Raw genomic sequence first — 27,299 nt, 5'->3', positions numbered from 1 at the left:
TCTACAACGCACTCGTCGGTTCGGAGTTCTGATCTTTATTGATTGATTCATTGATTCCCATGCACAGCGACCCGCCACTTACAAACTGGCCCATGAAGCGATGAAAGCGACCCAAAGGATTAGAGAAGGGAGATCCAGTCTCTTGGGACAAGTTATTTCCCCATGTATTATACTAGTGACGGCTCCCCTGAGTTTCCAGGGGGGCAAAAAATCGAAATCCATATAAATAGCTTCGTCCTTTTCTTTTTCTTTTTTCCAATTTTCTTGATTGTCTCATGTTGGTTTGTCTTCTTTTTTTTTTTTTTTTTCTTTACTTCTTTGGTGTCGTACTCCCTGCAAACCGCATTCGGCAGCATCCGCGGAATCCGCTCTTCTCAGCATCATATCCCAACAATTTCCCCACTATTACAGCTTCATTTGGATTTCAACCTTCTTTGGATTCTTCGCTGCCTAGTTCCTCTAGCGGATTATCTTTTGAAACAATTGCATGACATAATCTGTCGCGACGCTCCGCTTATCAGCTCAGCACAGACATCAAAGCTCGATTTGACTTTGTGCTCCGAGCAGTCCCGTTGATTCAAAAACACAAAATCGGAGGACATTTGCGATACATTGGTGGGTCTGCTTCGATCCAGCCACAGAAAAGGAGGGAGAGGGACCGACATTTCCCCAGACGATTACACGCCTGATACAACAACACGAGAGAACTATACGTCAATATGCCTCCAGATGGCACTTCATTTACGGCCCTAAACCTTCCACCAACATTCTCCTTGCCTCAATGTATGGAATACTTCACTATGGCAGCGGGCCCAAATACCGATCTATGGCGCAAACCACCTAACGGCGATATATCAACCGCCCCAATTGTCTTCACCTCACTCCGCCATCCATTCGTCGTGGCCGAAGTGACCGTAAGTGCAGACTGGGAAATGGAATGGGATCAGGGAGGCCTAGTGATATTCGCCGGCGCTGCACCGCAATCTTTCTCCTCGGATGCCGCACCGGTCCTCGCGACTGCGGACACTCGTCGCGGCATAGGCACCACCCAATCACCTTGCAAATGGGTCAAAGCCGGCATGGAATTCTCGTCCGGGACTGTGAATGCTTCGTCTGTCAGCGCAACAGCAGACGGTGCAGATTGGTGTCTTTCACCACTACTTCATTCTCCACAGGGACCTCCACCTAGTTCGCTGCGCATCAAGTTAGAGCGCGTTGGGCATGCGCTGTGGATCTGGTATCAGGTGCCTTCAATTTCGCCATATGCTTTGTCGCCTGGTGCGGTGGGGAGTACGTGGAAGAAGTTGCGGGAAGTGACATGGTTCTTTTATGGGGTTGAGGATAAGTTCGTGCATGTTGGGGTTTATGCTAGCCGGCCAACCAGTATTGGGCGTGGGCAGACTATGTGGGATGCTATGCATGGAATGACGCTGGATAACTCCTCGTCGTCTGGAGCAGCTGATGGGTTAGTTGTGGAGTTTGAAGATCTGGAAATCTTCTAGTCCCCTACTATGGTGATTGATTTTCTTGTCTATTTTCTTGTCTGAACTGCTCATGCCATGTTCCCCTTTTCGATCTAGAGAGCTTTTGTGATCCTTTTAGCTTTGATACCTTTGGCGCTGCGTTTCAGCAAGCGAGTCTGGCATGATTGGAGTCGATTTGTTTATGTGATTTATTTCTTGACCTAATGAGTTTCTTGTTGATAACCTTTTATTATATAATTTTATATATCCTGTTTTAATGGACGACACTACCTTGGATAAGCTGTAAAATCTTAAGCAGCAGAATAGTAGCCGGGCTGAAATTGAAAGGAGCCCTTGGAAACGTTCTAGGGTAGGTTCCCGAGTATATTCTCAGATTCTCTTTTCACCAGTTGGCGCCTCGCATGAGCACCTCTCAAATTGAAGAACAAGGATTATGTTTGATTAGACCCATGGTGATTACCAGTGGTCTTCTGAGGTTATATCCTGCATCATTGAGCCATCATTCATTTAGAACAACCTCAAGTAACGCCTTGACCCAGGGCCTCTGTTTAAGCTTCTGCCACGGCGCGTCAGCGGATCAAGCGCGACGTAACTGCTGCTGTCTCTATGCAATAGACAAAGAATAAGCTAGCTCCGAACAGCATGTATTTGACTGTCAGAGCAGAACGCCTTTTCCACGATTTGTCATTGTTTGGTGCGGTTTCAATTTCTGAAATACTCTGATCATTGACTCATGTCCAGTCACATGACGCGACGTGAACAGACAGTCATGGGCAAATCAGAAAGGCGCGATACTACTTCAGAATGAGAACTTAATTTTGTAAGAAGATCTTACCCACTTGGGGCAGGGAGGTCAATCTAGGATACTGGAGAATAAAACCTTCAAAGACCAGGGAAAAATCTATCAACAAAACGCCTGGGCAAGGGAAACCTGCACAGTGATCGCGTGCATTGCATTGCATTGATTCCTCTGCAGAGTTTGATTATAAGCATTTGAGGTTAGAAAATTCCTCACAATTGAATCCACAGGTTTGTCGGGTTCTTTTCATGTTCTTAAAGGTTGGACCTGCGAGTTTGTTGGGACCGCAAGCGCATTACCTTGGGAGTTCGACTCGAGATTGGTCCGGAAATATATCTATATCGGGCCATGCCTGGGTTGAGCAGATCAGTGAATAAGATGCCCGTAAATTCACATAGAATTACAATTCATTCAAATCGATTACAAGAATCAGCTCCATTAGACTCCAACTAGGAGCGGTGATCTGACAAGTACGTATCTAAATAATCTCAGCATTTCCCGATCCTATATCAAATTCGAAGCCGAGAAGATTTTCGGGATCGATCGCGACACATCGGCAACGGCGATAAGCTACAGTGTTGCCCAAACATCATCGCCGCCACTTCGCCGCCGATATTTTCAGATGATATTAATCTGACTTTACTTCCTCAGCCATTAACTTTTAATTTCATATTCCCAGTCTTTCATGAAGTGAACCGATCGTTGATGTCACTAAGCTGAGTCAGCCGGGCCAGGGCGGGAACATGTTTCCCGAGGTCCCGGCGCTAGTGCGAGTTTTACGTTGGGGACGGGGGAGACCTCAAGCTCAGAATAGGAGCCCCAACGTGAATAAAGAGTAGATCAAGAAGGTCGATGAATGGAACCCGGTGGACAGAATATTCTGAGAGAGCATCGGCTATCAATTGGCTGTGGTTGTAGAATGGCAGACTGAATTTTGACACGTAGCACCTGGCAACCCCGGAAGCATCAAACCGGAAGAAAGGGGGTCTAGCCAGAGCTTTCAGATGGTAGCTGTGCAGCTGAGCTGACAGATCAAGAGCTTAAGTGGACAGACTAGCTCGTGTTTACTGCTAAATTGGAAGCTATTGGGCGCGTGGGAAGAGAGATAGAGGAAGGATTGCCAGAATCCAGAAATTAATGGAGACAAAGAATTTGATACGGCCGGAGGACTCAACACACAGAGTTTTGGTTTGGCTCGTTGGAAGTTGGGATGGGTGGGCCATATAGACTCTATATGTACAGAAAGAAATAGGTGTTGTAGATGACGCTGAAAAGTAGTACATGGTAATACATCACGACCAAATACCCTCCCCGGCTGACGGAAGAAAAAGGGGATGAACAAAAGCAAGGAAATTCTTTGAAGATATTTCATCGATCATGTTTCTCTTTTTTCTTCGTTCCTCAAGCCTCTCGATCAAACGCTTAGACGTACTTGCACATCATAGCAACCATCAGGTCGAACAGACCCATGGCCTCGACGAAAGCGAAACCCAGAATGGCGTAAGAGAAGAGCTGGCCACGGAGAGCAGGGTTGCGGGAAACACTCATGAGGAGAGCGGCGAAGACGAGACCGATACCGATACCGGCACCACCGAGACCGATGGCAGCGGAACCCATACCAATGTTCTTGGAGACCTCGACCATGGCGGTGGCGACCTCAGAGGAGTACTGGCGGCGGCCGGCGTTCTGGAAGGCGGCGCGGGCGTTGGCCTGGAGGAGAGTGGGCGAGGCGACGCGCTTGGGGGCAGCGAAGGAGGTGGCGGGAGCCTTCTGGGTGAAGGTACGCTTGGTGGCAGCGTTGAGGTTGACGCGGGCAGCAGGGCGAGCGACCTTGGAGGACTGGGCCATGGCGGTAGCCAGGCGCTGGGTGAAGACACGGGAGGCCATTGTGATGATTTTGCGTTTTTTCACGGGAGGGAAAAAAGAGAGGAGTTGGGGATTGGTATATGGGGGGATGGACTCTTTTCAGGGAGAAAAAGCTGGGAAACTACGGAAGAAGGTCGACCCAGGACATAAATACTCTACGGCCAAATTTTCGCCCGTCCGCCTCCCAGTCGAGGCTAGTGCGTCTCCGTGAAAAAAAAGCCCTACTCTGTGCGGACGCCGGAGTATTTCATTCGCAATTCCCCTGTATGAGGAATGCTGGGGGTGTGTTTTGCAGTTGTTTTTCAATTTCTTACCATTTATACCATGTATTATTGGCTTTTATGTCGGGTTCGTTCGGAGTCCCATGGGGTCCACTGGTAATGCAAAGTTTCCATCGGAATGGAGCTTTTCAAAATTACATCTATTTTTCTGTCCCCTGCATAAAAGGCGATATGGTCTCATATGTATCAATTGAGACCTATACTTTATCGATGATTTTCCCTGTGCATAGGTTTCTTGGGGGAAGGGAAAGGAGGTTGGAAGTACTCTGTACGTAGGAGCTCAATTTTTTTCTCCCTTCCCTGCAGTGGATCATCAGTATGTTCCAACTAAGTGGGTCAAGGCCCACCAATCCACTATCATCATCCAATAATAATGCACTCGGGTTCCACGAACCCAAGGTTATGTTTCTGGATTGATTCCCGGCGTCGCCCAAACCGGGCCGAGTCGGATTCCAGGTCCACCAACTACAGATTCACTGGGCCAACCGGCCCACCCGAGGACCACTTGGTCGGCTGAAAGGAGGATCCAAGTGGACTCCTTCCCATCCCTTTCCTCGGAAACACACACACCGAGTGGTCTTTTTGGAAACATGTAATTTTGAGAGACCGGATGCGGCGCCCGATGTCGTTTTTTATCGGTATTTTATTAATTTGCTTTTACTTTCTGCTGGATGCGGTCCGTCCGGACATCATCTGGCATGAAACCTGCAGATGGGATCGAGGTGGCTTTTATATGTGTAGGGTATCCCAACGATAAGGGGTGGAAAAAATAAATTTCATGGAATTTAATTCCAAGAAAAAAGAAAAATCAAGAATTACGAGTTGTTTGTTGTTCTCGCTTCCCTCGGCCTCCACAATGGATTCCCGACCCGCCGGGACCCGATTATCACGCTCAACAGGTGCAAGCTGGCTCTTCCGGTTCGCTCCAACATGGGATCCGCCTGGATACTGCCCCCCCAGCGTTAAACTGCGGTACCTAAACTTCCCATACAAACCCTTTTAAGGCCACCGGAGTGGCTGTTATATCCTCCCTTAGCCTAGATACAGGGATTCCGGAGGCTCTGCGAAATTCCGTAAGGAAAGACTGATCCGGCTGCAGCTCGGCTGATCGCAGGCGCTGAGCTTGGCGGACCCACACAAGCTTGGTTCAGGGTCATTCCGGACGTATTAAACGACCCTTGCAGCTGCATCGTAAAAGACGAACTGAACGAATATTGTTTCTACACCAATATTTTAAGGATGGGGTACTGGACCTGCGATCTACCATGATATTTTGAAGCTATATATACCTCCGGTATATGATACATGGCATCGTGGGAGGCTGACCCGAGAGCTGACTTCGGGTATTTTAGGGTACGGGAGAACGCGTAATACAGGATACGATACCTCCATTTGACTCGTCGATAGAGGCATCATGGATGACCCGCCGTGAGGTCATGGGGATGGAATTCCTTGGCAAGGACAGCTGGCATTCACTGATAAACCGCTGCACACTGTCTAGTAGGTCAAACTCTGTGTAGGGGGTGAAACAGATCACCCAGGTTCTCTGTCGAATGGGAGAAAGTATCCTTAATTATGTAGTCTACTGTATGGATGCTGGAAAAGACAGCATGCTCACCTGCAAACTGTACCCTCCGACGCCGGAGCTTACCCATTCCATCCCCTATCCAACGAAAGTTGGTGACGACGGAATCCACTTGACGGGGCTGTGGATCTCTGAGTCGCCCCGTCTTCACAATACAGGGGAATTGTATCAGCGCCGTTCACAAGTACCAGTCGCGTTGAATTTCACAAGACACACTGGCGGCAGAACGGCACTCTGTCAGGTAATTTCAACCCAGATAAACATGCTGTCGCGTTGGGGCACTTGTTCCTTTGGAAACGAAGCTCAGTGTCTTCGAGAATGGAGCTGCCGGGTTGCCCGATAAAGACGAACAATATTAGGGTTGATTTTCGAGTGCTGAACGGATCTCAGGTATGCTGGGAGAGACATGCAGAACGACCGAATACACCCCTTGTAGACATGTATGGTTACAGTAGGAATGCTCAAATGCACAGTAATAATACATGCTTCAGGACACTTGAGGTTTGTTTTTGGTTTGTTCAGGGCGTTGGGATCCATTCGTTCGGGCAGCTCCCGTGCCCTACTTTCGAAGCCACAACGGGGAATTTGTCCTTCCATATAAGCAACGAGCTAGCTCCTTTGCAGTAGCCACAACTCTGGAGTTCAGCTTTCCCCAGATCTCTTCCTTTCGATCCGATCCACTCTTTTAGACTCAACGGGCATAGCGTGTTTGAAAGGCTATTTTGAGCGTGAGCTTGCCTCTGTTGTTGGAAAATGTCCCAATGACGCCCAAAGTCCACTTACCCCTCGATGAATGGCTTGCGATTCATTGCCCCTGTCCACCTCGGGGCAGCATATCATGCTTTCTTTGCCGAAAGGCATAATTTTCCCGCATTCGCACAATGACTTCAATTTGATAATCTTGTCTCTCTGCAACCAAGTTGACCGCCACTTCTTCAGTCCTCATCCGCAGGAACCCCTACTCGATTTATAGACCTGAGCCAGTGGTTTGATCACGATCCACAAGCATAGCTTCGTACTGCCTGTGAAATCAATAAAACGTCCTTGGCAAACGCCCCAGGAACACAACATTTTACCTTCCTGGGATGCTTTGGATCTTAGGTTTACCGCACAACTCGTTCACTGTCAATAGTGCACTTCGTATCGTCCTAACCACGCCAGCAATGATCACGAACTCAAGACGTCGACTCAATAACACAAAAGTCGCCACTTGATTCCGGCAGCGCAAACAAGCAAATCGCACGTATAAGAAGATGATCTTGATTCTTTGAATCTGCGGCGGGTAGTTGAATCACTAACGTTGGCAAGTCAGTGCATCTTGAACCACCCCCGAGGCCTAGAAGACCATGATGGTGTTTCGTCACAGTCACGGTCAAAAGGGCGGTTCCATCATGTCATCACGGCTTACTCTTCGCATCAACAAATCTTGCAGGACCGGGACGCTGGCATATTACCAGGCCACCTGTCAGCGAGCCAGTGGCTGACTGCACAAAACATCCAGTGACACGATTGATTGAGGAATGCGAGTAGACTGAACTCCAAAATATCCCCTCGTCTTGCACTGGTTCTTGTGCATCTCGGTGCAGCTGTGAGAGTAACGCTGGAGGACCTGATTGAACATCTAATGATTTCGAGGTTTTCACAGACAGTCCCATAGAATAAGGATAAAACTTCCCGACAGCCAATCGAGCTTGAAAGATGAACACAACCTTTGCACACCAATTCCTGACGCGGGGAAGAGGGGCACCCCCCGCGATCGGATAATGCCAAGTATTCGACGTGCATCACCTATGAACCAGTGACGTTGAACCAGTGACTCCGATGTCGCTTCCATAAAAACCCGCAAAAGCGTCTTCATCATTCTCAGTCTCTAACCAGCAACCAAATAAGCCACCCCCGACATGTCCACCAGCAAGGTTCCCTACCCCTTCCAATTCGATACGCCGGCCAACCCCGCAGGGCCACAAGATGGAACCAACAAAAACATCGAAATAAGCCTCGCAAACACTCGCGGACGTATTCCCTCGCTGCAAGCCTCCCGCCTCAGATCAATGTACCTAGAGGCCCGCACCGATCCAACCAAGATCATCGCACAGGCATGCACATACGATGGACTCTCCTCGCGTCTGGTCGAAGAAGCCGGATTCCCTATGATCTTCCTATCAGGATACGCAGTCGCCAGCACACATGGGCTCCCAGATACGGGGTATATCGCCATGGCAGAGATGTGCGACAAAATCCAAGAAAGCTTCCGACAGGTTTCCGTGCCGATCATGGCAGACGGGGATACAGGGTATGGAAGCCCGATGAACGTCAAGCGAACAGTTGAGTGCTTCGCAGCTGCCGGCGCAGCGGGCGTGATGATCGAGGACCAGCAGTGGCCAAAACGTAGGATTCTAGTCTAACTGATCTTTCCCATATAACTGATATTGTCCAAACTAACAATGTGACTAGGATGCGGACACACAAAAGGAAAGAGCGTCGTTTCTCGCGAAGAAGCATACGCCCGCATGCAAGCTGCCTGTGACGCTCGGAATGAAGGTCGGGACATCTTCATTCTTGCCCGCACCGATGCCCTGATGCATGGATGGGACGAGGCAATGGCTCGCGCACAGGAGTTCAAGCGTATAGGCGCGGATGCGATTTTTATTGAAGCCCTTCCTGATAGGGCTGCGATGAGGCGTGTTGTGGAGGAATTGGATATTCCCGTTCTTGCGAATATCATTGAAGGAGGGAAGACGGAGAATTTATCCGCTAAGGACCTTGCAGAGCTTGGCTTTAGTGCCGTGGCTTACCCTTGGACGTTGGTCGCCGCACATCTCAAGGGTATTCGAGATGCTTTGGATAATTTGAAAAAGAGTATGACTACTGGTGCACCGCCGATGATTTTGTCTTATGATGAGGTTTGTGAAGGAGTTGGGTTCAACAAGTACTGGGTAAGTTGTGCTTTGTATGGATCTATGTCATGAACTTACATTTTGTAGGAGCGAGAAGGAAAATATCAATTTAACTGAGCGGTTCGACGTGGGATGGTAAGTCATGTGAAGTTGGAATAAATTGAGTTGATCAATTCCAGTGGTTGTTCTGCCCCATGAACCCCACATTGTAGACTGACTGGGTCCCTGTCCGCAATGAATGGACCTGGAGCTCAAACACTAATACCTTCAAAATTTTTTCAATTCGTGATCCAACCAGAGTAAATTTTGCAGAAGCATTCCAAGAAACATAGTATACAGTTTTGCAGAAGCGAATCGAGCTTATTTGATTGGATATGATTTCTACGAGTCCCACAGCCGACCAAATCTAGATCACGCCCTGTGGATGACACCGGGAACTCCAGAATATTCCCGCAATAAGGGTCCAATAAATAATGGCAGACATCCGCGAGCCAAGAAGCTAGCATCCATCACTCATTACTCTATTTTGCATCCCCTCGAAAAGTAACGTCTCCCGATCTACCATCACAATGGGAAGCGTTTCCACCACACCCCCGGCATATATTCTCCGAGATCACCGCCCAGGAGATATTGGATGGATCATTCACCGCCACGGAGTGTTATACAACAAAGAGTACGGATGGGGCGAGCGTTTTGAGGGCATCGTTGCTGGAATTGCCGGGGAATTCCTCAAGAACTACGACCCCAAATTAGAGCGTTGCTGGATCGCTGAACGAGATGGCGAATTCCTCGGGTGCATCATGCTTGTGAACGACGCATCCCCAGCAAAAAATGCAGCCAAAATTCGTCTATTCTTGGTTGAGCCGAGTGCACGCGGTCTTGGGCTGGGTCGTGCACTGGTACGGCAATGTACGAAGTTTGCTAGGGAAGTCGGCTATTCTCATATTGGACTGTGGACTCAGAGTACATTAGTTTCGGCACGGCACATTTACGGAAGTGAAGGATTCGTGCATGTTGCGTCGGAAGAGCATGATTCTTTTGGAATCAAGATGACTGGGGAACTTTGGGAGTTGGAGTTATAAATCTGGATTTTGTTTGGATAGACATATTCAAGTTGGAAAATGTGTGAAAATCACTAGACTAGATCAAATTATCACGAAATAAAGAGAGACTGGTTGCGGAAACAGTCAGTCGGTGAGGAAAGGAGGGTACAAGGACAAATAAGTGAATGGTGGGGAGTGAGCGTTAGGGCTTAAATGGAACAATTCCCTTGAGTCTTTCAGTGAATACCTATTGTGGAGGAGAACACAAACAGGCTTCTACATCCTGAGAAATTCAATTATCATCAGTTAAACAAAATTGAGATAGCCGATTCCCTGTGACGTAAAAAATGGAACACAATAGAAGATGGGTTGTCCAAGTTGATTGTTTTCTCTGATCGGTTGATACCATGAAATAAGTCTTTGTGCCCCGATCGAGCATTCAATACATTTCCAGTCTTGGGACAATCTAAAACCTCGTATTGTCCAGTTTTAATGGGTATATAGTGAATAACCCAGTTTAGACCCGAGATTTACATTTTCAACTAGATTTGTATTTATCAAGCAGCTTCCATTCCTTGCCAACCTCAACCTTGCTCGTCTTCTATCTGGTTCATTTCCCTTCAATCATACAGAGCTGGCTCTGTTTGAATTAATCTTCTTTATTCCTGCCATCCAAAGCGGGGTCTATGCTATCTCGTTCTTTTTCCTTCGGTGAAGCACAGCAGGCTCTGCGCGTGATCTCACATTCTCATACAAACCGGCTCGCTGAGTCGTTTTGACCTCGACTGTCCGAGTATGCCGGGACTATACCCCCTTCCGGGAATGACTGTTCCATCTGTCTACGTCAAAACCCCATTGAGCCCCCTGGCACTTCGATTTGCCAGATTACCACCAGAAATCATCACTGCCCGCCAAGCAGTTCGAAATGCTCGCCAGCAGGATGTAAAGCACCAACGCAAGCTTGTGGCTCGAAACATTATAAACCACTACCGACCTCGAAGCCGAAAGCCAAGACTTCATAGGTGCATGAAGGAAATGATCTTCCAGAAGGATTTCTGGTGCTGGATTAACAAGGACAAGATCGATGGTCAGTACACTTCTATCAAAATTCCAAAATACGAGCCTCCATCAGCACCTCTCTATCCGAACTTCGGCCGAGGCTTTCCACCGACCGATTACCCTGCATCATTCTGGGCCTTGGTCGAGGAAATGAAGATCCTTGAGGACGCCTTGACCGAAAATATCAACCACATTGAAGTCTGCCGGGATCAATTTGCTCATCTGGAAGTCCCACCCTCTCTTGTGGATGATATTCAGGCCGGTCACAAGGAAATGCTCAATTTGATCCAGGGCTATCTCTGCGGTGAGAAGGATGGCTCAATTGCTTACCCTGACATTCAAGTTCCTTCTTTCACTCTGTGGAGTCTCTTGGAGGTGATCATCACAGACCACAGGTCGATGCTCAGCAGTATCAAGGAGGTCCAGCAATCGTGTGCCGCCCGCGACAATGCCTTGCAGAGGTTGTCGGTACAATTTCCTTTCCCGGAGAATGCCCGTCTGCGTCAACATTTCGAGGTCTTGTCTAACAAGAAGCATGATGAAGCCAGCGAGCAGGCCCGCAAGTTGTTCAGAACCCATACGATTTGCAAGCGGCAGTTTATGACGTTGCATAATTATTTCGTTAATAACATGAGTTACGTTCCTGCAGCTGGTGCATTATTTGAGGAGGAGAAGACACCTCTTCTTCTGGATTCGATCTTTCATGGGTTTGCGATGAACCTGGCTGTCGAGCTACGGGCTCATGTGTGGAAGTTCTCGGACACGGATTAGGAGGGTACCCTGAATCTAAGAAATGTATCTCAATCTGTGATATATCCATACTAAAATAGTTTTAATTGATGTTTTGTCAAAGCCATGGACTAATATAGATTGCTCACTCCCGTCGCGCATTACGAGATAGCTCAAAGAGAACTCTCACATGCTGGAAACGAGATGGATCTTGCCGCGCGTAGCAATGGGGTTCTCATGTTGCCTCTGAAAAGATCCATTACGACCTCGATCTACTTACCTTATGAATTTGCGATGATAGGTCGACAGTGATCAGATTGCTTCAAGCTGGGTGAAAATATGGATACAGTCTACGGTCAACCCTGCGCTGTACGCATCAGATTTTTCTCTAGACCCCCAATGGCTGCCGAGGCACGCGCATAACAAGGTTTCTAAAAGCCAAAGCAAGTGGAGCCCTGCGCCAAGGACGTCTACACCTGCACGTTCAGGCGCCGATCGGCAGGGAGCAGGACTGGGCAGATCTGTAATTGAACAATGAACGGTGAGAATTTTGCCAATCACAAGACCACGATCAGAGGCAAGTTCGCGGGTGCTCGCGGAGTTTGTCCGGATGAATCGGGAGGGGGATGGAGACAATAGTGCACGGAGTCCGAGATGGTCCGTGTTAGCTGCACGCCATTGTAAACAAAGGCTTTCGCACTTGTTATGCGTTTGAAAAGAATCTCCATCGGATAGCTCTTTTGCCTATAAATATGAAAGATGGGGCATGAGGGATAGAAAAAGCGGGTAGCAATATGCATATTGTGTCATATCATGCCATGTCCTCGGATATCGTCCCACGGATCATCCTCGCATAAAACCTTGGAACTGCTTGTTGTGATTTTTCCCAGGCTAACACCCTCGCTATTGAACTATATGGCCATTAGATAAAGGGAGACTGTTGACAAAGAAGATTTCACCGTTGGGCCAATACAGTAGGGCAATATAGTCGATCATCTCGTCATTGTATGAGTCAAAGCAGTTGACAGGTGGAGAGGAAGAACCCCGGGGCCATGGGACCCTATTGGCCCATGTTTATTAATGGGTCCTGCACCACTAGCGCCTCCACCCAATTTTTTTTTTTTCTGTTCGCATGAGCGCAAGTTTTCACAGCTTCGTTGCGTGATAATAAAACCCGAGAGGGGAAAGTGAAAATGCAGTAGATTCCGAATGTCGTACTGCTCATGCCGGTCACTAGTGCTTGACCCGTACGACCGATGCTCAAAAAGGCTAAGTCAATACAAAAGGACCTCGGCGGCAGCTTCACCGCATATTGGGTCTCTAGTGGAGATCGACCAGCGGCCCAAGAAAAGGAGACAACTCATTGGGCAAGAACTGGGATTTTATAGACTAATGGAACTTGGTGGTGTGCCGCTTACCCAGAAATGACTCTAGTATGAGTTGGTCACTGTGCCAACACTGGATGCTCCACTGCGTATTTTAGCTGGTCAATGTTGTACAGTTGTTGGGCATCGGAAAGGTTTTTTTTATTATTGGCCTAAGCTTCCCCCCTCTTGCCTTTTTCTTTCTTTCCCTCCTGATCAAAGATTTTCTTGTCTCCCTACTACCAAATCTCTCGAATTTTCCCCATCGTGCTCTGTGAGCTGTGTTGAGGGCTGTACAGCTAATTGCTTGGATCTTGCGTTACTGCTTTTGCTGGTCAAATTGCGAATCCCGCCTTTGTCGATAATACCCCCTCACCTTTCACGACCGTTACGATTTTAAACAACCTACAATCATGGCGACCGCCGCAATTCATAATGGTAAGTACCACGGTGAATTGTTTTTCCCCCGTGGCGAGCGATTGAAGCTAACAACCTGCAAGTCTCGGATGAGACCCTCAAGGACCCTATAGTGTCTGTGGATGAGAAGTCCACCCAACCTGAATCGACCGAAGCGGATACCGGCTCGGGAGAGAAGGCCAAGAAGAAGAAGAACAAAAAGAAGAACAAGAAGAAGAACAAGTCTGTCTCTGAACCTGCCGCAGGAGAGGAGGCCAACGATGCTGCCGAAACGGAGCCGGTGGTAGGGGAGACCGCGGAGGAAGCTACACAAAACGGAACAGAGACCCCAGCTGTCGAAACTCCCGCAGAGACTGAGGCAGAGGCCTCGGCCGTGGAGGAATCGAAGCCCACAGAGTCTGCCGAACCAGCAACAGAAGAATCTCAGCCTGCTGTTGAGACCCCCGCTACAAATGGGGAGTCCGTCGAAACACCTGCTGAGGCCCCCGCAACCGAATCCAACGAGCCCGAAGCTCCTAAGGCCGAAGAGACAACCACCGAAGCCACCAAGGACGAGCCTGCTGCAGAGACTGTCACAGAAGAAGCTACTGCTGAGCCCGTTGTTGAGGAATCGAAGCCTGTCGAGACATCGTCAGAGCCAGTCGCCGAGACTCAGGAATCCATTGCGGAGACTGCTGAAACCACAAATGAAACCCCGGCTGTCGAAGAGACTGTTGCTGAAGTCACAAAGGAGGAGCCCGCCACAGAGATCGCCGCAGAGGAAGCTACTGCTGAGCCCGTCGTGGAGGAATCACAGCCCGCTGAGGTTGCGCCAGAGCCGGTGACCGAGGAGGCTCCCAAGCAGTCCACTACGGAGAGTGTCGAAACCACCACCGAAGCTCCGGTCGTCGAGGCCTCTGAAGAAACTCCCAAGGCCGAAGAAATTGAGGCTCCTAAGACCGAAGAGACCACCGCGGAGGCCGCCACAGAAGAATCTGTCGCCGAGCCTGTTGCTGAGCCTGTTGCTGAGCCTGTTGCTGAGCCTGTTGCTGAGCCCGTTGTCGAGGGATCAAAGCCCGTTGAGTCTGCACCGGAGCCAGTGACCGAGAAGGCTACCCAGGAGCCTACCGTGGAGACCGTCGAGACCACCACTAAAGCCCCAGTCGCTGATGCTCCTGAGGAGGCACCTGAGGTTGAGGAAGAGGAGGCTCCTAAAGTCGAAGAGACAGCTGCCGAGGTTGTCAAGGATGAGCCTACCATCGAGGAGCCTGTCGCCGAGCCCGCCGTCGCGGAATCGAAGGAGACCGAGACTACTACTGAGGTGAAGGAGGAGGTCGCTCAGGAGCCTATCACCGAGAGCGCCTCAGAGCCTACCCCCGAATTTGTTAAGGAAGACGCTGCCACCGAAGCTGAAGCCGTCGAATCCACCAAGGAAGCTACAAAGGCCGAGGAGACCATTCCAGAGGTTGACCAGAAAGAGCCCGTTGCCGAAGTCACCACCGAGGAGAATGTCAAGGAGATCATTGCTGAGGAGTCGCCTGTAGAAGCCGCCCCTGAGCCTGTCATCGAAGATAAGCCGGCTGCCGAAGAGACATCTGTCGCTGCTGAGGAATCAAATGTTGAGCCGGCTGCCACCGAAGAGCCCGTCGAGGAGCCAGTCACCGTAGAGTCCGCGGCTTCTAAGGAACCCTCTGTGGTGGAACCTCCTATGGAGAAGGTCGCTGAGCCCGAGACTGCTGCTGAAGAGCCCGCTCAAATCGGGACAGTCGTTGAGCAGCCCGCGGCCGAGGAGGTAAAGGAGGAAATCACTGCCCCAGAGACCGCCACTGCCGTAGAAGTCTCTGAGCCAACTAAGGAGGTTTCGGAGGAGACTACTGCTACAGAGCCTGTTGTTGTGAAGGCCCCCGTTGAAACAGCTTCGGTTGAAGAGACCCCTGCTGAGGTTGAGCATAAGGAGGTTATCGAGGAGCCTACCAAGGAGCCCGCTGTTGAAGTTCCCGTTGCTGAGGAGGCCCCCGTCGCTGAAGCCCCTGTTGTCGAGGAGACTCCCGCTGTCAAGGAGGCCCCTGTTGAGGTTCCCGCCGTCGAGGAGACCACTGTCGCTGAGGAGACCCCCGTTGTCGAGGAGGCCCCCGTCGCTGAAGCTCCCGTTGTCGAGGCTCCCGCTGTCGAGGAGACCCCCGCTGTTGAGGAGACTCCCGCTGTCAAGGAGACCCCCGCTGTCGAGGAGATCCCCGCTGTTGAGGAGGCCCCCGTCGCTGAAGCCCCTGTTGTCGAGGAGACTCCCGCTGTCAAGGAGGCCCCTGTTGAGGTTCCCGCCGTCGAGGAGACCACTGTCGCTGAGGAGACCCCCGTTGTCGAGGAGGCCCCCGTCGCTGAAGCTCCCGTTGTCGAGGCTCCCGCTGTCGAGGAGATCCCCGCTGTCGAGGAGACTCCCGCTGTCAAGGAGACCCCTGTTGAGGTTCCCGCCGTCGAGGAGACCACTGTCGCTGAGGAGACCCCCGTTGTCGAGGAGGCCCCCGTCGCTGAAGCTCCCGTTGTCGAGGCTCCCGCTGTCGAGGAGACCCCAGCTGTCGAGGAGGCCCCTGTCGCCGAAGCCACCGCTGTCAAGGAGGCTCCTGTTGAGGTTCCTGTCGTCGAGGCTCCCGCTGTCGAGGAGACCCCCGTTGTCGAGGAGACCCCCGCTGTTGAGGCTCCTGCTGTCGAGGAGATCCCCGCTGTCGAGGAGACTCCCGCTGTCGAGGAGACTCCCGCTGTCGAGGAGACCCCTGTTGAGGTTCCCGCCGTCGAGGAGACCACTGTCGCTGCCGAGATCCCCGCTGTCGAAGAGGCCCCCGTCGCTGAAGCCACCGTTGTCGAGGAGACCCCCGCGGTCGAGGCTCCCGCTGCCGAGGAGGTTTCTGCTGTTGAGGAGATCCCCGCTGTCGAGGAGGTTCCTGCTGTCGAGGAGATCACCGTTGTTAAGGAGGTTCCCGCAGCCGAGATCCCCGCTGTTGAGGAGGCCCCTGTTGAGGTTCCCGCTGTCGAGACCCCCGCTGTCGAAGAGGCTCCTGTTGACACTACGCCACCTGCTCCAGTTGAGGAGCCCGTGACTACTAATGATGTTCCTATCGCCAAGGAAGAGGAGCCTGTGGTGGAAGCCTCTGAGTCCGAGGCTGACGCTAAGATCCAGGAATTTGCGCCACAACAATCTACCGATCCCGATGTCTACGGCGCATTACTTGCTGGTCTTCGGCCCGCGAGCTCGTGGGCACCGAAACCCGCTGCTGTAGAGGATTCCGCGAACAAGGAAGTTGAAGAGGCTCCCCAGGATCAGTCTGCTGAGGAAACCGCTAAGGAAGCCGCTCAGGAAACCGCTGAGGAAACTGGCAAAGACACTGATTTGACCGCTGAGGTTCTTGGCGCTGGAGCGGCGGCCGCTGCTACCGCCACAGGTATTGCTGTTGCTGCGGCCGTGCACCAGTCCCACGAGGAAGCTGAGAACCAGACTGAGGCCAAGACTGAGAGTGAGGCACCTGCTGCAGAGGTGCAGCCTGAAGACAGTAAGCCTTTGCTCTCAGTCCCTGCATATAACGCGTCCGTACCGTCCTTCGAAGCTGATTCGGTTCTCGCAGCACTTGTTGGCGATGGCGAAGCCCTTCTCCAGAAGCTCAACCAGCCTTCCACCGACCAATTGACCTCGATCACAAATATCCAAGCACCACCCGCACAGCGCCCTGTTGAGAACCAACAGACTAAGGCAGTCCCTGAAAGCGAGCCCGCTACCGAGTCCAGCCAGAAGGCTTCCGCTCCTGCGCCTGTCCCCGAACAACTCACTCCCCCCACCACAACCACTGATAACGGAGATGAAGATGCTCGTCCTACGAGCCAGAGTCGGTCAGTCGCCGCTCTTTCCATCAATAATGCATCTGATAATTGGCTCAAGGCGCTCCTGCGCACGGTCTTCAAAAGCGTTGGACGCATGTTCCGTCCTTGGTCATGGGGCAAGCAATAGATAGCTTGCTCAATGAAATGGACTGCTTTGAGGGAAACAAAAGATCGTGCGGGAGTGTGTCATTTGCATTTCTCCCTCTTGACGCCGTCACCTCCATGGGTTCACACCTAAGAAACACGTGGTTCGGAGTCACAATACTGACGCTGATTCGCCAGGTCCCTGTTTTTGATTGCCATTGCGGTGCCTATCGTGGTCATCCTCTGGCGCTCATTTTAAACAATGATCATCCGTGGACCCTCCGAATCAGCTCAAGTGGAGGCATCCAGCCCGACATAAAAAAAAAAAAAAAGTTGACAGATCGTTATCTACACGCTTGATTCCCCTGTATTTGATACCTGCCGCTTGTTTTTGTTTACGATTTTCATATTCTCTCGGTTTTTGATTTTTTTTGTTGCTGTTTTGTCCCATGGATTCATGGGTTAATGAATTTCTTTTGTCATATTTCACATTTGGTGAGCTTGGCTATTCACCCGATAGAAGGCTTTCGAGGTGTGGCCTGGTTATCTCCAGGATGTATTTAATGACGCCTATGATCTTATTTGAACCATTGTATCAAAATCCGCATCCCTCCGTGTAAACCTTTCCCTAAAATGCTATATTGGCTGCCACCTGCATTGGATAAGTAGACCGTTGACCATCTACGCCGTGTTACTTTCATTTGAAGAGTGTGCTGTTCCTTATAATATGCTCAACATGAAATCTGCAAGTTCAGTCTAGATGGCCGTCATTGTGTATATGAAGGTGCATGATGCCTCTGGGCAGCATTGTACACTGCGTATCTCGTGTCCTGGGCTTCATCCATACTACCAACTATTGACTACTTTCAATCTTGGGTAAGCAAAAGATAAAAAGTGTCAGCCTAGTGCGTATCACGCCTACTTACTTCACATTTTAGGTTAGTGTATAGAGTAGTGGGAACGAGTAGGTGAATGGATATACAGTCAATAATATCACTCCAAATTTCAGATACTGCACCTTACTAATACCGTTAATGTGATGTTCAATTGATATTCTTGGTATTCAGGTATGGTGCTCCGCCTAATATCCCTATGTCTATCCTTTCTGTGCACAGTGTGAACGCCTCAAACACTCTCACTCTTCAACCTCAATAACCAACTTCGTACAACTCACACCCTGAAGCAGCTTGTCCAACCCGACATTGATGGCCCCCAAGCCTTTCCCCACGACGCTCGGCTCAGGACTCGGTCTGATAGTCCCCTTGGCCAGATTCTCACCCAGCCACGTCCCAATCCAGTATCTGAACTGCTCCAAGCTTTCCCTTTCCACCATCGACGGCATTACAAATAGCGTCTCCACCCCATCTACGACCTCAGCATCCCCAGGAATCCTGGGCGCAGACATAATCTTCGCCGTGTTCGTCTTCTTACCTCCTCGGTCATCTTTGAAAAATGCCTTAAGAATAGCCTGGCATGGCGCCAGCTCCCCAGTAGCAAGAAAACAGTGCCGGATCACAAACCCGTCCTCCTTAGCAGCTGACACGATCGCATCCACAACTTGCGGATCCTTGTAGTCGAACACGCGGTCTGCGCCTAAAGATTGCACATAGCTCTTGTTTGATTCTCCAGCCGTGGCATACGCGGCTGCAAAAGGAGAGTTGGGATCCTCACACAGCAGCCGGGCTGTCTGCACTCCCATGGTACCGACGCTAGAGGAGGCACCCCAGATGAGAAGGGCTTCTCTTTCCATATTCTTCCCTTGCTTCTCTCCATCGACGTTGGTGCTGGTATCAGTAGAGCCAGTAGTTGCTGAAGCAGAAGCAATGGCCACTCCCGGCCGAGGGACTCCCATCATTCCCCAGGCGTTAAGTGGTACTGCAACGGCGACGGGCAATGTTGCCGCATGGTTCCATGACATGTGATCGTCCATGATAGGCACAGCATGCTGCCAGGGGACGAGACACCGCTCCTGGAATGGGCCATAGTCTGGATCACAGGATTTCCAGACAGACGCGGAGTAGGCGGCGATACGGGTGATACCCGGTCGGAAAGATGGACCTACATTATCGCCGCTCGCGCCGGTGGGGACGTTCTCGCCGACTTCGATAACTAGGCCTGACATGTCGAAGCCGATGACCGTGGGGTATGTGGGTATGAAAAGACCTTCGTCACGCATTATGGCGTCTGCCGGGTTGAGGGCTACGGACTTGACAGCGATGAGGAGCTCTTCTGGTCCTGGTTTTGGGGTGCGCCGAGTCTGGAGCTCAAAAGGTTGGCCTTTGGCCAGGCAGACGGCGGCGAGGTGAGTGGACATTTGGGCCTTTTGTGCAAGATTTCAGGATGTCTAGTGTTTCTTCCATTGAAGATTTGGAAATGACTGCCCTTTTATATAACAAAGCTATAATTCCAAACTATTTGCTGAGTTGATGCGCCCTGCTGACTGTAGATACCTCAGCCAATCAGAAGTCTTTGCATCCGACAAACAGTTAGCGCAGAATGTATGTTTCCAGAAGTAGTCTAGCGTATGGGCACATATGACGATGTGTTCCGCCTCCTGCTACTAGACACGGAATCTACTTCGAGCTCAGAAAATCCCTCATAGGCAAGCTGCGTAAAGTACTGGGAACTTAACCAAACATGGCCTCGATTTTCCAAAGAGAGGCTCAGGCCCGGGAGTGTAAGGCTCCGCGGAGGTCAAGATTTGGCTGCCGAAATTGCAAGCTCAGAAAACTCAAGGTGAGTAACCCTCGACTTTCTGACTAGTGCTTGACTGAGTAAATCTTCTTGGCCTATCAGTGCGACGAAAGCAAACCGAATTGCAAGAGATGTAGTTCATTTGGGGTATTATGCAACTTCGCGTCGAATATTCCCGACCTACAGCCCGTCGCCGCTGACTCAGGGAGGCCATTGACAGTTCGACGGAGAGCACAGCTTCTGCCTCCTGTCTGCAGTGCTGTCTGGACTTCTGATGAAATCACATCATATCAATTGAACGCAAAGTGTCAAGACTTCATCACTCGGTATCTCGGTCGAAGTCTTACTACCCCGGATGATCCTAGTATGAAATACGTTAATCGCAAGCTCCTGAGACTAGCCTTCACTGTAAGTATTATTGCATTAATCTCGTACTTTATGATATTTTCAACGCCATATTATATCTTATGAGCTGAGCCCAATTAACAAGTCTCTTGCAGCACCCTTTCTTAATGCACGCCTCTCTAGCTGTGGCACTCACATATGACCGCCATCTGCATAACTCCTTGGGCAATCGTCACAGTCTAGAAGAGTGCTATCACTGGTCTCAAAGCACAGCTCTTCTCAACAGGCGATTAAGAAAACCGATCAAAGCAGAAGACAAGGATGCAATCTGGGGCACTGCGGCTGCTTTGGCTATCTTGTCCGTTTCATCCCCTGAAGCATATACACCCGAAGAATCGTGGCCTTTAAACCCATCCGACAACTCCAACCTGGACTGGATACATATGAGCAAGAGTAAAATGGCACTGTGGGACATAGTGAATCCGCTACGACCGGACAGTCTTTTTTGCGTCATGGCGGCAACCTTTGCTCGTATGGAAGCACCCTTGTTGGGGAAGGGTACAGATGGTGTTCCAAGTGCCTTGGCTGGAATCTGTCTCCTCGAAGACTCATCTACCGCGACAAACAATCCGTATTTCCATGCTGCCCATGCCGTGTCTCAAGTTATGGGTCTTCCAGATAATGAGGTCACAACAGGTGAAAGTCAAATATTCATTCGCACTATTCATGGCCGTTTTGAAGACCTACTTCGGGGAAGAGACCCTGTAGCACTTCTGCTGCTGTATCTATGGTACCGCAAAGTAGGCCGAAGTATATGGTGGATTGAACTTAGAGCTAGAGTGGAGTGTCCTTCCATTTGCTTGTACTTGCAGCGGCATCACAAAGCGAATGTTGCGGTACAGGCATTTCTTCCAGGGGGCTCACTTGCTGAAATGGGGAACTAACTCAGATTTTGGAAATGCAAAGATTTCTCCCTTTCGGATTTGTATATTCAAAAACTTAATCAAACGTACATCGTATTCACGCATTTCGGAGCGACCGGGAAGTATTGGGGAGTAAAATTGCCAGAGGATCCGATATTTGACTATGAATCGAAAGATGCGGAACTGAGAAAAGAGGTCGCGGGCTGAGACAAGAAAGAGGAATAAGGATGATGAGCTGACCGCGAATTTTTAATGGAGAAAACGGAGATCATGACGACATGTTATGACCAGGTCGCAGCGTTGAATGTTGCCTACTGAACTTCTACATGGCATCTAATGTTGGAGATTAGATAGTAATGGGACTTATTTGCGTTAGTAGCAGCACTTGAAGAATTGTAATTCGACCCATGCATGAAAATTCCGCCTATCGAAATAATGGCTACAACTAACTTTAATTGATGATACATATACTATAAGAAGTGGAGGCCGTATTTCAAGGACAGTGTTCACGTCCGGTAATCTGGCCCTGAGGCCGCCTGACCAACAACATCAAGCCACGGACGTAGCATCACAGCAGCCCCTTCATATTGACGTGCACCACATTGCGTCGGGCCAATTAACCAGAGAAATCAATCTAAAGGAGTTTTAAGGCGTAAAAAGAAAGGTTCCTTGATTTGCCCGAGGCATTTGAAAAAAAAAAAAAAAAAAAAAAAAAGATAACAGGCCCGAGCCGTGGATCGAACACGGGACCTCGCGCAGGAGTGCTTAGGAGTTGCTGCCCTAAGCGCGAATCATACCACTAGACCACCCGGGCTGTTCTTATGTCCGGCAGACGATCAATGGCTATATGACCAAGTTCTTCTTTATGCGTTAACGCATGACGTCATTCATTTTCTTCTTCTCAATAGGGCAAATCAAACACCCTAAGCTTATGACTTCTATGAAACCACTATCAAATATTGTTCATCAAAACATATGTTTATTATAACAAACAGGATAAGCGCCAGGGTTTTTTCAAACAGCATCAGGAAAATGACTGAGCGGTTGGTGATAAGCGTTTCGGGCTATGTGCATAGGCGCTGCCTTGCGGGAGCCTGGCTTCCGTAAAATGACCACAAACCTACACCATTATCAGAAACTTCATTCAGCGGAATCTAGATTATATTACGCCTGAAGAGAGATATTGTAGGAGACCCAGAAGAAATTCTTGCTTCGTTCCCCCCGACGGTCTTGAAGTCATATGATGCTTGGGTAAACTTACATAGAATATTCCTTAGAAAGACGTGATAAAATGGTTTTATCACGACTTTCCCTACGGTCGCCAAGAGCTATCCTGGAATGTGGCGCTCAGGGGATGTGGACTGTGAAAACATCATTATGATGATGATAATGCCGCTATAAAGAGAGTCTAGTGTTTTTTACTTTGTTCTCGAGAACACTTCGGTCTTGCAACTATATTGCGTATCAACGCCTACTGACGATATTGCTACTCTGGCTAGTAATAGTCATCAATGCCGCCTACCTATTTCTTTCTATCTCAAATCGTGAGTGGGAGAGATTAAGGAACTGAAATGGGATCCCACAGGGGCAGGCGGGGCAGGAATGTCTAAAGCTAAAAGCAATAGTATTGGTATGTTGCTCTTGGTGAACCAGCTTTGGCTGCTACTATCAAGTTCAGTCCAGTAGAGAATAAGGTTAAACAGCTAAAGTTCGGGCTATAATTGTCACACGCTTTGACCACTAGTGGTGTGCTGACCAAGCCTCCCGTCTTGGTCAGCCACACTAAAGTGTCAAACCACACTAAAGTGTCATTTTTTACCCTTTTTGAGCTTTTCCAGCGTCACACCTTCTGTATCTATTGTATAAAGTGGTTTTCCATCATCTCCAATGACCCAGCTATCAGAATCCTCAATTTCTCCGTTTTCGTCCGATCTTTGTGGAATTGGGACCAATTCTTTTGCAGCGGCTCGGAGCATGCGCATATGGTCCAACCTTTTCTCCTCCTCGTCACGTCTCCAAATTCGCCGGTTGGCATCTAGAGGTGTTAAAGCAGTAAGGCTTGATAGCTGCTTTCTAGACCTTTTGGTCTGAATTGGACGTTGACGAGCTTGAATTGAGAGGAATTTCCTCTCAAGCTCATTGGTATACTCCGTGTTGATAACTTGGCCTATCTGGTAGTGCTTGAAATCGCGTTTCAACCGATTAAGCTCTTCGGTCTGATCTTTCATTTCGTCCGATATTTTTCCAATACGCTTTTCAAGCTTATTTCCCACATAATTCAGCCTTTCAATTGTTCGAGGTGGTGAATTAATAGGCGAAGAGTGTGGTTCTGGTGTGTGGCCTAAGAGCTCGAGAATTGGGTCATTTTTATGCCTTTCATCCCATCTTTTTTGTATTGGTCCGATCACAATATTAGGATTAAAAGGCCAAATTCCAGTATCTCGAAACGCGCTCTTAATAATTCGTGGTTGGAATGATTTCTGTCGGATTGAAGTGATATTTTGAAGGAATACCCGCTTTGCTGAATCGGGCTGGAACCACGCGTTTGTAAGCGTATTTTCCTTCCGAAAATATTGTTTTAAACTCAAAAATGGCTTTTGGTCTAAAGGTTGAGCAAAATGAGAGGTATGGGGTCGAAAGCTGATTGGGATAATTCGGTGATTTTCGCAAAAATCGAGGAATTCAAACGTAAGGTGGGATCCATGCCCGTCGAAGAAAAGCACGCGTTTTCCATTGGTCCCAACGCGATTTTTCGTGTTTTCATGGAACAGATGAAGCCATTCTAGGGCAATTAGATCAGACGACCAGCCGTTTGGAGAGACTTGGATTTTATAGTGCTGATTAAGCGCTGGATTGTCACGGAACCAGTCCTCCATATGCGTCCGACCTTGGAAGATCAAATATGGGACCATAACCCAACCATCCGCGGCAATACACTCAATTGAGGTGACAATTTGACCCCGATCGGTCGAAGAGAGCCTATCTGAGCTATATTGATAGCGCGTCACGACCTTTTGAGCTCGTCCTTGACCTAATTGGAACCCTGTCTCGTCGAAATTGTAGATATTTTTGGGACTAATACCTTCAATCCAATCTCCAACATGGTTAAACCAGGTTATAAGACGTGAAATATCCTCTGATTCTAGCCTATTTTTATCTATAGGCTTCTGTTTAATCCAAAAGAAGCCTTCTGGAAGACGTCGGACGAATCGGCTAGACCACATCTTGCTAACCGGAGGCTGGTTAGAACGTGCTAAAATTGAATTTGCGCAACGTTCAATCTCTTGGAGCGTACAAGGCGCCCATAGATCATCAAGCTGCTTAATATATCGGATTAAAGCAGCTTCTTGCATCATATTCAGCGCTCGTTGTGGTGATATTTTCGTCTTAACTTTTCCGCGTGCGTGGAACCGACGGAGTAGCGACCGATATGGAAGGCTGAACGACCGGGCTAATTCCGTTATATTAGGCTCATTTTGGTCGGATATGGTAGCTAGGGCTTGCTGGTAACGTATTTCGAGTTCAGATGGCATATTTAACGTATTTTGGTAGAGAAATGGGATTAAAAGGGTAAAAAATGACACTTTAGTGTGGTTTGACACTTTAGTGTGGCTGACCAAGCCTAGTGGTCAAAGCGTGTGACAATTACTACTAGTCTGAGCGGAAAACCAGAGGAAGGTGGTGAAAAAAGCACACATATCATTAACCAGATATAGCGCCATGCATCTTTATTTCAGAGCATACGACACGATACAGGAACTCGCAGGTGTGTATCAAAGAGCATATGACCTCGGTTTATTCAAGCCAACATGCGAGATTATGCCTCATTTGAGCCGAGATATATATTGACATTTTAATCTACGTTGACAAAAAAAGAAGTGCCAATTCAATTTCATTCCCTGGCCATTTTAAATTGTAGGTAGGAATTTCTTGCAATGATTATAAATGTATGTTGTACGTTAAAAGAGGAGGTACCAAATGGATAAAGCTATGTTTTAGGCTCGGTCTTAAACAGAAGCGAATATAGATTATTATTTGATCATCTTTTCCATAATCTTCCCATGTGGTCTAGTGGTTAGGATTGCCCGCTTTCACCGGGCCGGCCCGGGTTCAATTCCCGGCGTGGGAGCTTATTTCAAATTTTTTTATTTTTTTTGCCTATCCTTTTCAGCCTCCTCCCACAGGTGATGTTTCACCATGCTCATTTATTGCATCAAGCGATATTACTTCAATTGTAGTTGCGCAGTTTTTTTTCAGTTCCATCAATTCTTTATTTACAACCTGCTTGTGACATCAAATGGTCGGTGCCTCGTAATGTACAACCCGGCTGGTTGGGATAACTCACCCATGGTTCTGGTGACCCTGACTGTATGATTATGTAACCTTGGTCCGATATGGGGTAGTGGCTAACCTGTCGGCTTTTCACGCCGAAGCGCGGGGTTCGATTCCCCGTATCGGAGATTTTTGCCTGCTTTTGCATCTCGATCCGAGAAGAAGTTCTTTTTGCCCCGCCATTTGCTATGAATGTGTATATATTCGATCTCCAGGATTGGATTAGGTCACAGCAAGGTGTCGCACCTGCTCAGGTGGGATACTGCTACCTGGGCGGTCTGTTTATCCTTCCAAAACCTCAAGATCCACAAGGGAAATGAAACCCCAGTCTATCTTGGATTATCTGTCGGGTGATGACAGAAAATTGGAATAGGACTAATCTTGGAACGTGGTGAATGGCACCGGACACATGCGGTAGCAGCTTGGAACCTTAGGAAGAGATATCCACTTTCCACCATGCCACCAACCTTGGCTCGCCAGCGTCCCTAAGTTACCTCCCAATCAATGAATCAGCAGTTACCTAGGATCTTTTAAATATCTGATATATATTCCTAACATGCGTAACTCTATTGAAATCAATATGTCGGGCAAGATGTACTTTAATTTGACCACACTTGCTGGAAGTAATGGTGGTACTGAGATCCATAATCTCCCAGACAGAACTACAGTACTTGATTTCAAATCCTTACCTACCGTTGATCGGTGAATTGGTATATGGAATGTCTCACATTTCTTATCTAGTGGGTACCTTGAAATGTATTTTATTCTAGTCCTCTCATCATCTATATCCCCTGCGACAAGCGGAATGTGCAAGCTTAATTTTAAACATTTAATTATCACTTTCTTTAAAGCGACTTTTGCCATCAGACTAAGGCAGCATAAGAAGCACATGACCTGATCACCTTGCATTGCAGATCTATGTACCAGCATGGAAATCGTGCACATGTCTTCACCTGTGCAGCTTGTGATAAACTGATTTGACATATCCATACATTGTGAAGGGATGAAATAAGAATGGTATGTGATTCTGTTCATTCATCGAAAATTAAATAACTGACCAGCCTTATGAAAAAAAACTTTCCGGGTGCTGAAGCTTGCAACTTGGACGATTCCTTGCAGACCCCGATCCTCTAAGTCCCCTAGCTGAAGGCGTCCAAGGTTTTCTTGAACTACGTGTCTATATTATCCACTGAAAGTTGCACCATGAGGGAATGGTTACTGGACAATTGCCCATGCATCGAATCTTCGAATCTGCTCTTTTCGTTGTAGAGGTTGCTGAGCATGGCTTGGGCCGGGTATGCAACTCCGGCAGTCTTGAATAGAGGGGCCTGGTATACATAATCAGCCATTCAAGCTCGTGGATGCAGATTTGCAGGCTTCTGTACCTTATTCTGCGCGGCTCGGAGAGTATTAATAAGCACAGGAGTGAGTTGATTGTATGCATCCATCGTTCGATCACCACCCTCGCCATCAAATGGATCGGAGCTGTCCATGTTCTTTCATGCAGTTTCTGAAGACTTATGGGCTGTATACACAGCTTTGCAACTAGCA

General features: G+C 48.8%; 8 protein-coding genes across 8 annotated transcripts; 6 read left to right on the top strand and 2 right to left on the bottom strand.

The window, feature by feature from the left end:
• Window positions 1-719: 719 nt before the first annotated feature.
• On the top strand, window positions 720-1,502 carry N7484_004091 (uncharacterized protein; the record flags this gene model as incomplete). Its single annotated transcript, XM_057114511.1, has 1 exon — window positions 720-1,502. One exon carries the CDS (start codon window positions 720-722, stop codon window positions 1,500-1,502), a length of 783 nt encoding a protein of 260 aa, XP_056974651.1.
• A 2,203-nt stretch (window positions 1,503-3,705) lies between these two features.
• N7484_004090 (ATP synthase subunit C family protein) lies at window positions 3,706-4,170 on the bottom strand (the record flags this gene model as incomplete). Its single annotated transcript, XM_057114510.1, has 1 exon — window positions 3,706-4,170. The coding sequence occupies one exon, from the start codon at window positions 4,168-4,170 to the stop codon at window positions 3,706-3,708; it is 465 nt and encodes a 154-aa protein (XP_056974650.1).
• A 3,746-nt stretch (window positions 4,171-7,916) lies between these two features.
• On the top strand, window positions 7,917-9,029 carry N7484_004089 (isocitrate lyase/PEP mutase family protein; the record flags this gene model as incomplete). The annotated part of the gene is made up of 3 exons (XM_057114509.1): window positions 7,917-8,403; window positions 8,470-8,951; window positions 9,000-9,029. 3 exons carry the CDS (start codon window positions 7,917-7,919, stop codon window positions 9,027-9,029), a joined length of 999 nt encoding a protein of 332 aa, XP_056974649.1.
• A 452-nt stretch (window positions 9,030-9,481) lies between these two features.
• On the top strand, window positions 9,482-9,994 carry N7484_004088 (GNAT family N-acetyltransferase; the record flags this gene model as incomplete). The annotated part of the gene is made up of 1 exon (XM_057114508.1): window positions 9,482-9,994. The coding sequence occupies one exon, from the start codon at window positions 9,482-9,484 to the stop codon at window positions 9,992-9,994; it is 513 nt and encodes a 170-aa protein (XP_056974648.1).
• Window positions 9,995-10,750: 756 nt separating this feature from the next.
• N7484_004087 (uncharacterized protein) lies at window positions 10,751-11,785 on the top strand (the record flags this gene model as incomplete). Its single annotated transcript, XM_057114507.1, has 1 exon — window positions 10,751-11,785. One exon carries the CDS (start codon window positions 10,751-10,753, stop codon window positions 11,783-11,785), a length of 1,035 nt encoding a protein of 344 aa, XP_056974647.1.
• A 1,735-nt stretch (window positions 11,786-13,520) lies between these two features.
• Window positions 13,521-17,497, top strand: N7484_004086 (PT repeat family protein; the record flags this gene model as incomplete). Its single annotated transcript, XM_057114506.1, has 2 exons — window positions 13,521-13,545; window positions 13,608-17,497. 2 exons carry the CDS (start codon window positions 13,521-13,523, stop codon window positions 17,495-17,497), a joined length of 3,915 nt encoding a protein of 1,304 aa, XP_056974646.1.
• A 1,092-nt stretch (window positions 17,498-18,589) lies between these two features.
• Window positions 18,590-19,768, bottom strand: N7484_004085 (zinc-binding alcohol dehydrogenase family protein; the record flags this gene model as incomplete). Its single annotated transcript, XM_057114505.1, has 1 exon — window positions 18,590-19,768. One exon carries the CDS (start codon window positions 19,766-19,768, stop codon window positions 18,590-18,592), a length of 1,179 nt encoding a protein of 392 aa, XP_056974645.1.
• A 323-nt stretch (window positions 19,769-20,091) lies between these two features.
• N7484_004084 (Zn(II)2Cys6 transcription factor domain-containing protein) lies at window positions 20,092-21,437 on the top strand (the record flags this gene model as incomplete). The annotated part of the gene is made up of 3 exons (XM_057114504.1): window positions 20,092-20,190; window positions 20,251-20,556; window positions 20,649-21,437. 3 exons carry the CDS (start codon window positions 20,092-20,094, stop codon window positions 21,435-21,437), a joined length of 1,194 nt encoding a protein of 397 aa, XP_056974644.1.
• Between the last annotated feature and the right edge of the window lie 5,862 nt (window positions 21,438-27,299).

The sequence above is a fragment of the Penicillium longicatenatum genome, assembly GCF_028827895.1.
Source record: "Penicillium longicatenatum strain IBT 33135 chromosome Unknown contig_2_segment0_segment0, whole genome shotgun sequence".
In the NCBI taxonomy this organism is placed as follows: Eukaryota; Fungi; Ascomycota; class Eurotiomycetes; order Eurotiales; family Aspergillaceae; genus Penicillium; species Penicillium longicatenatum.
Note: the sequence above shows the minus strand (reverse complement) of the source record. Positions and strands in the feature narration are given on the sequence as shown.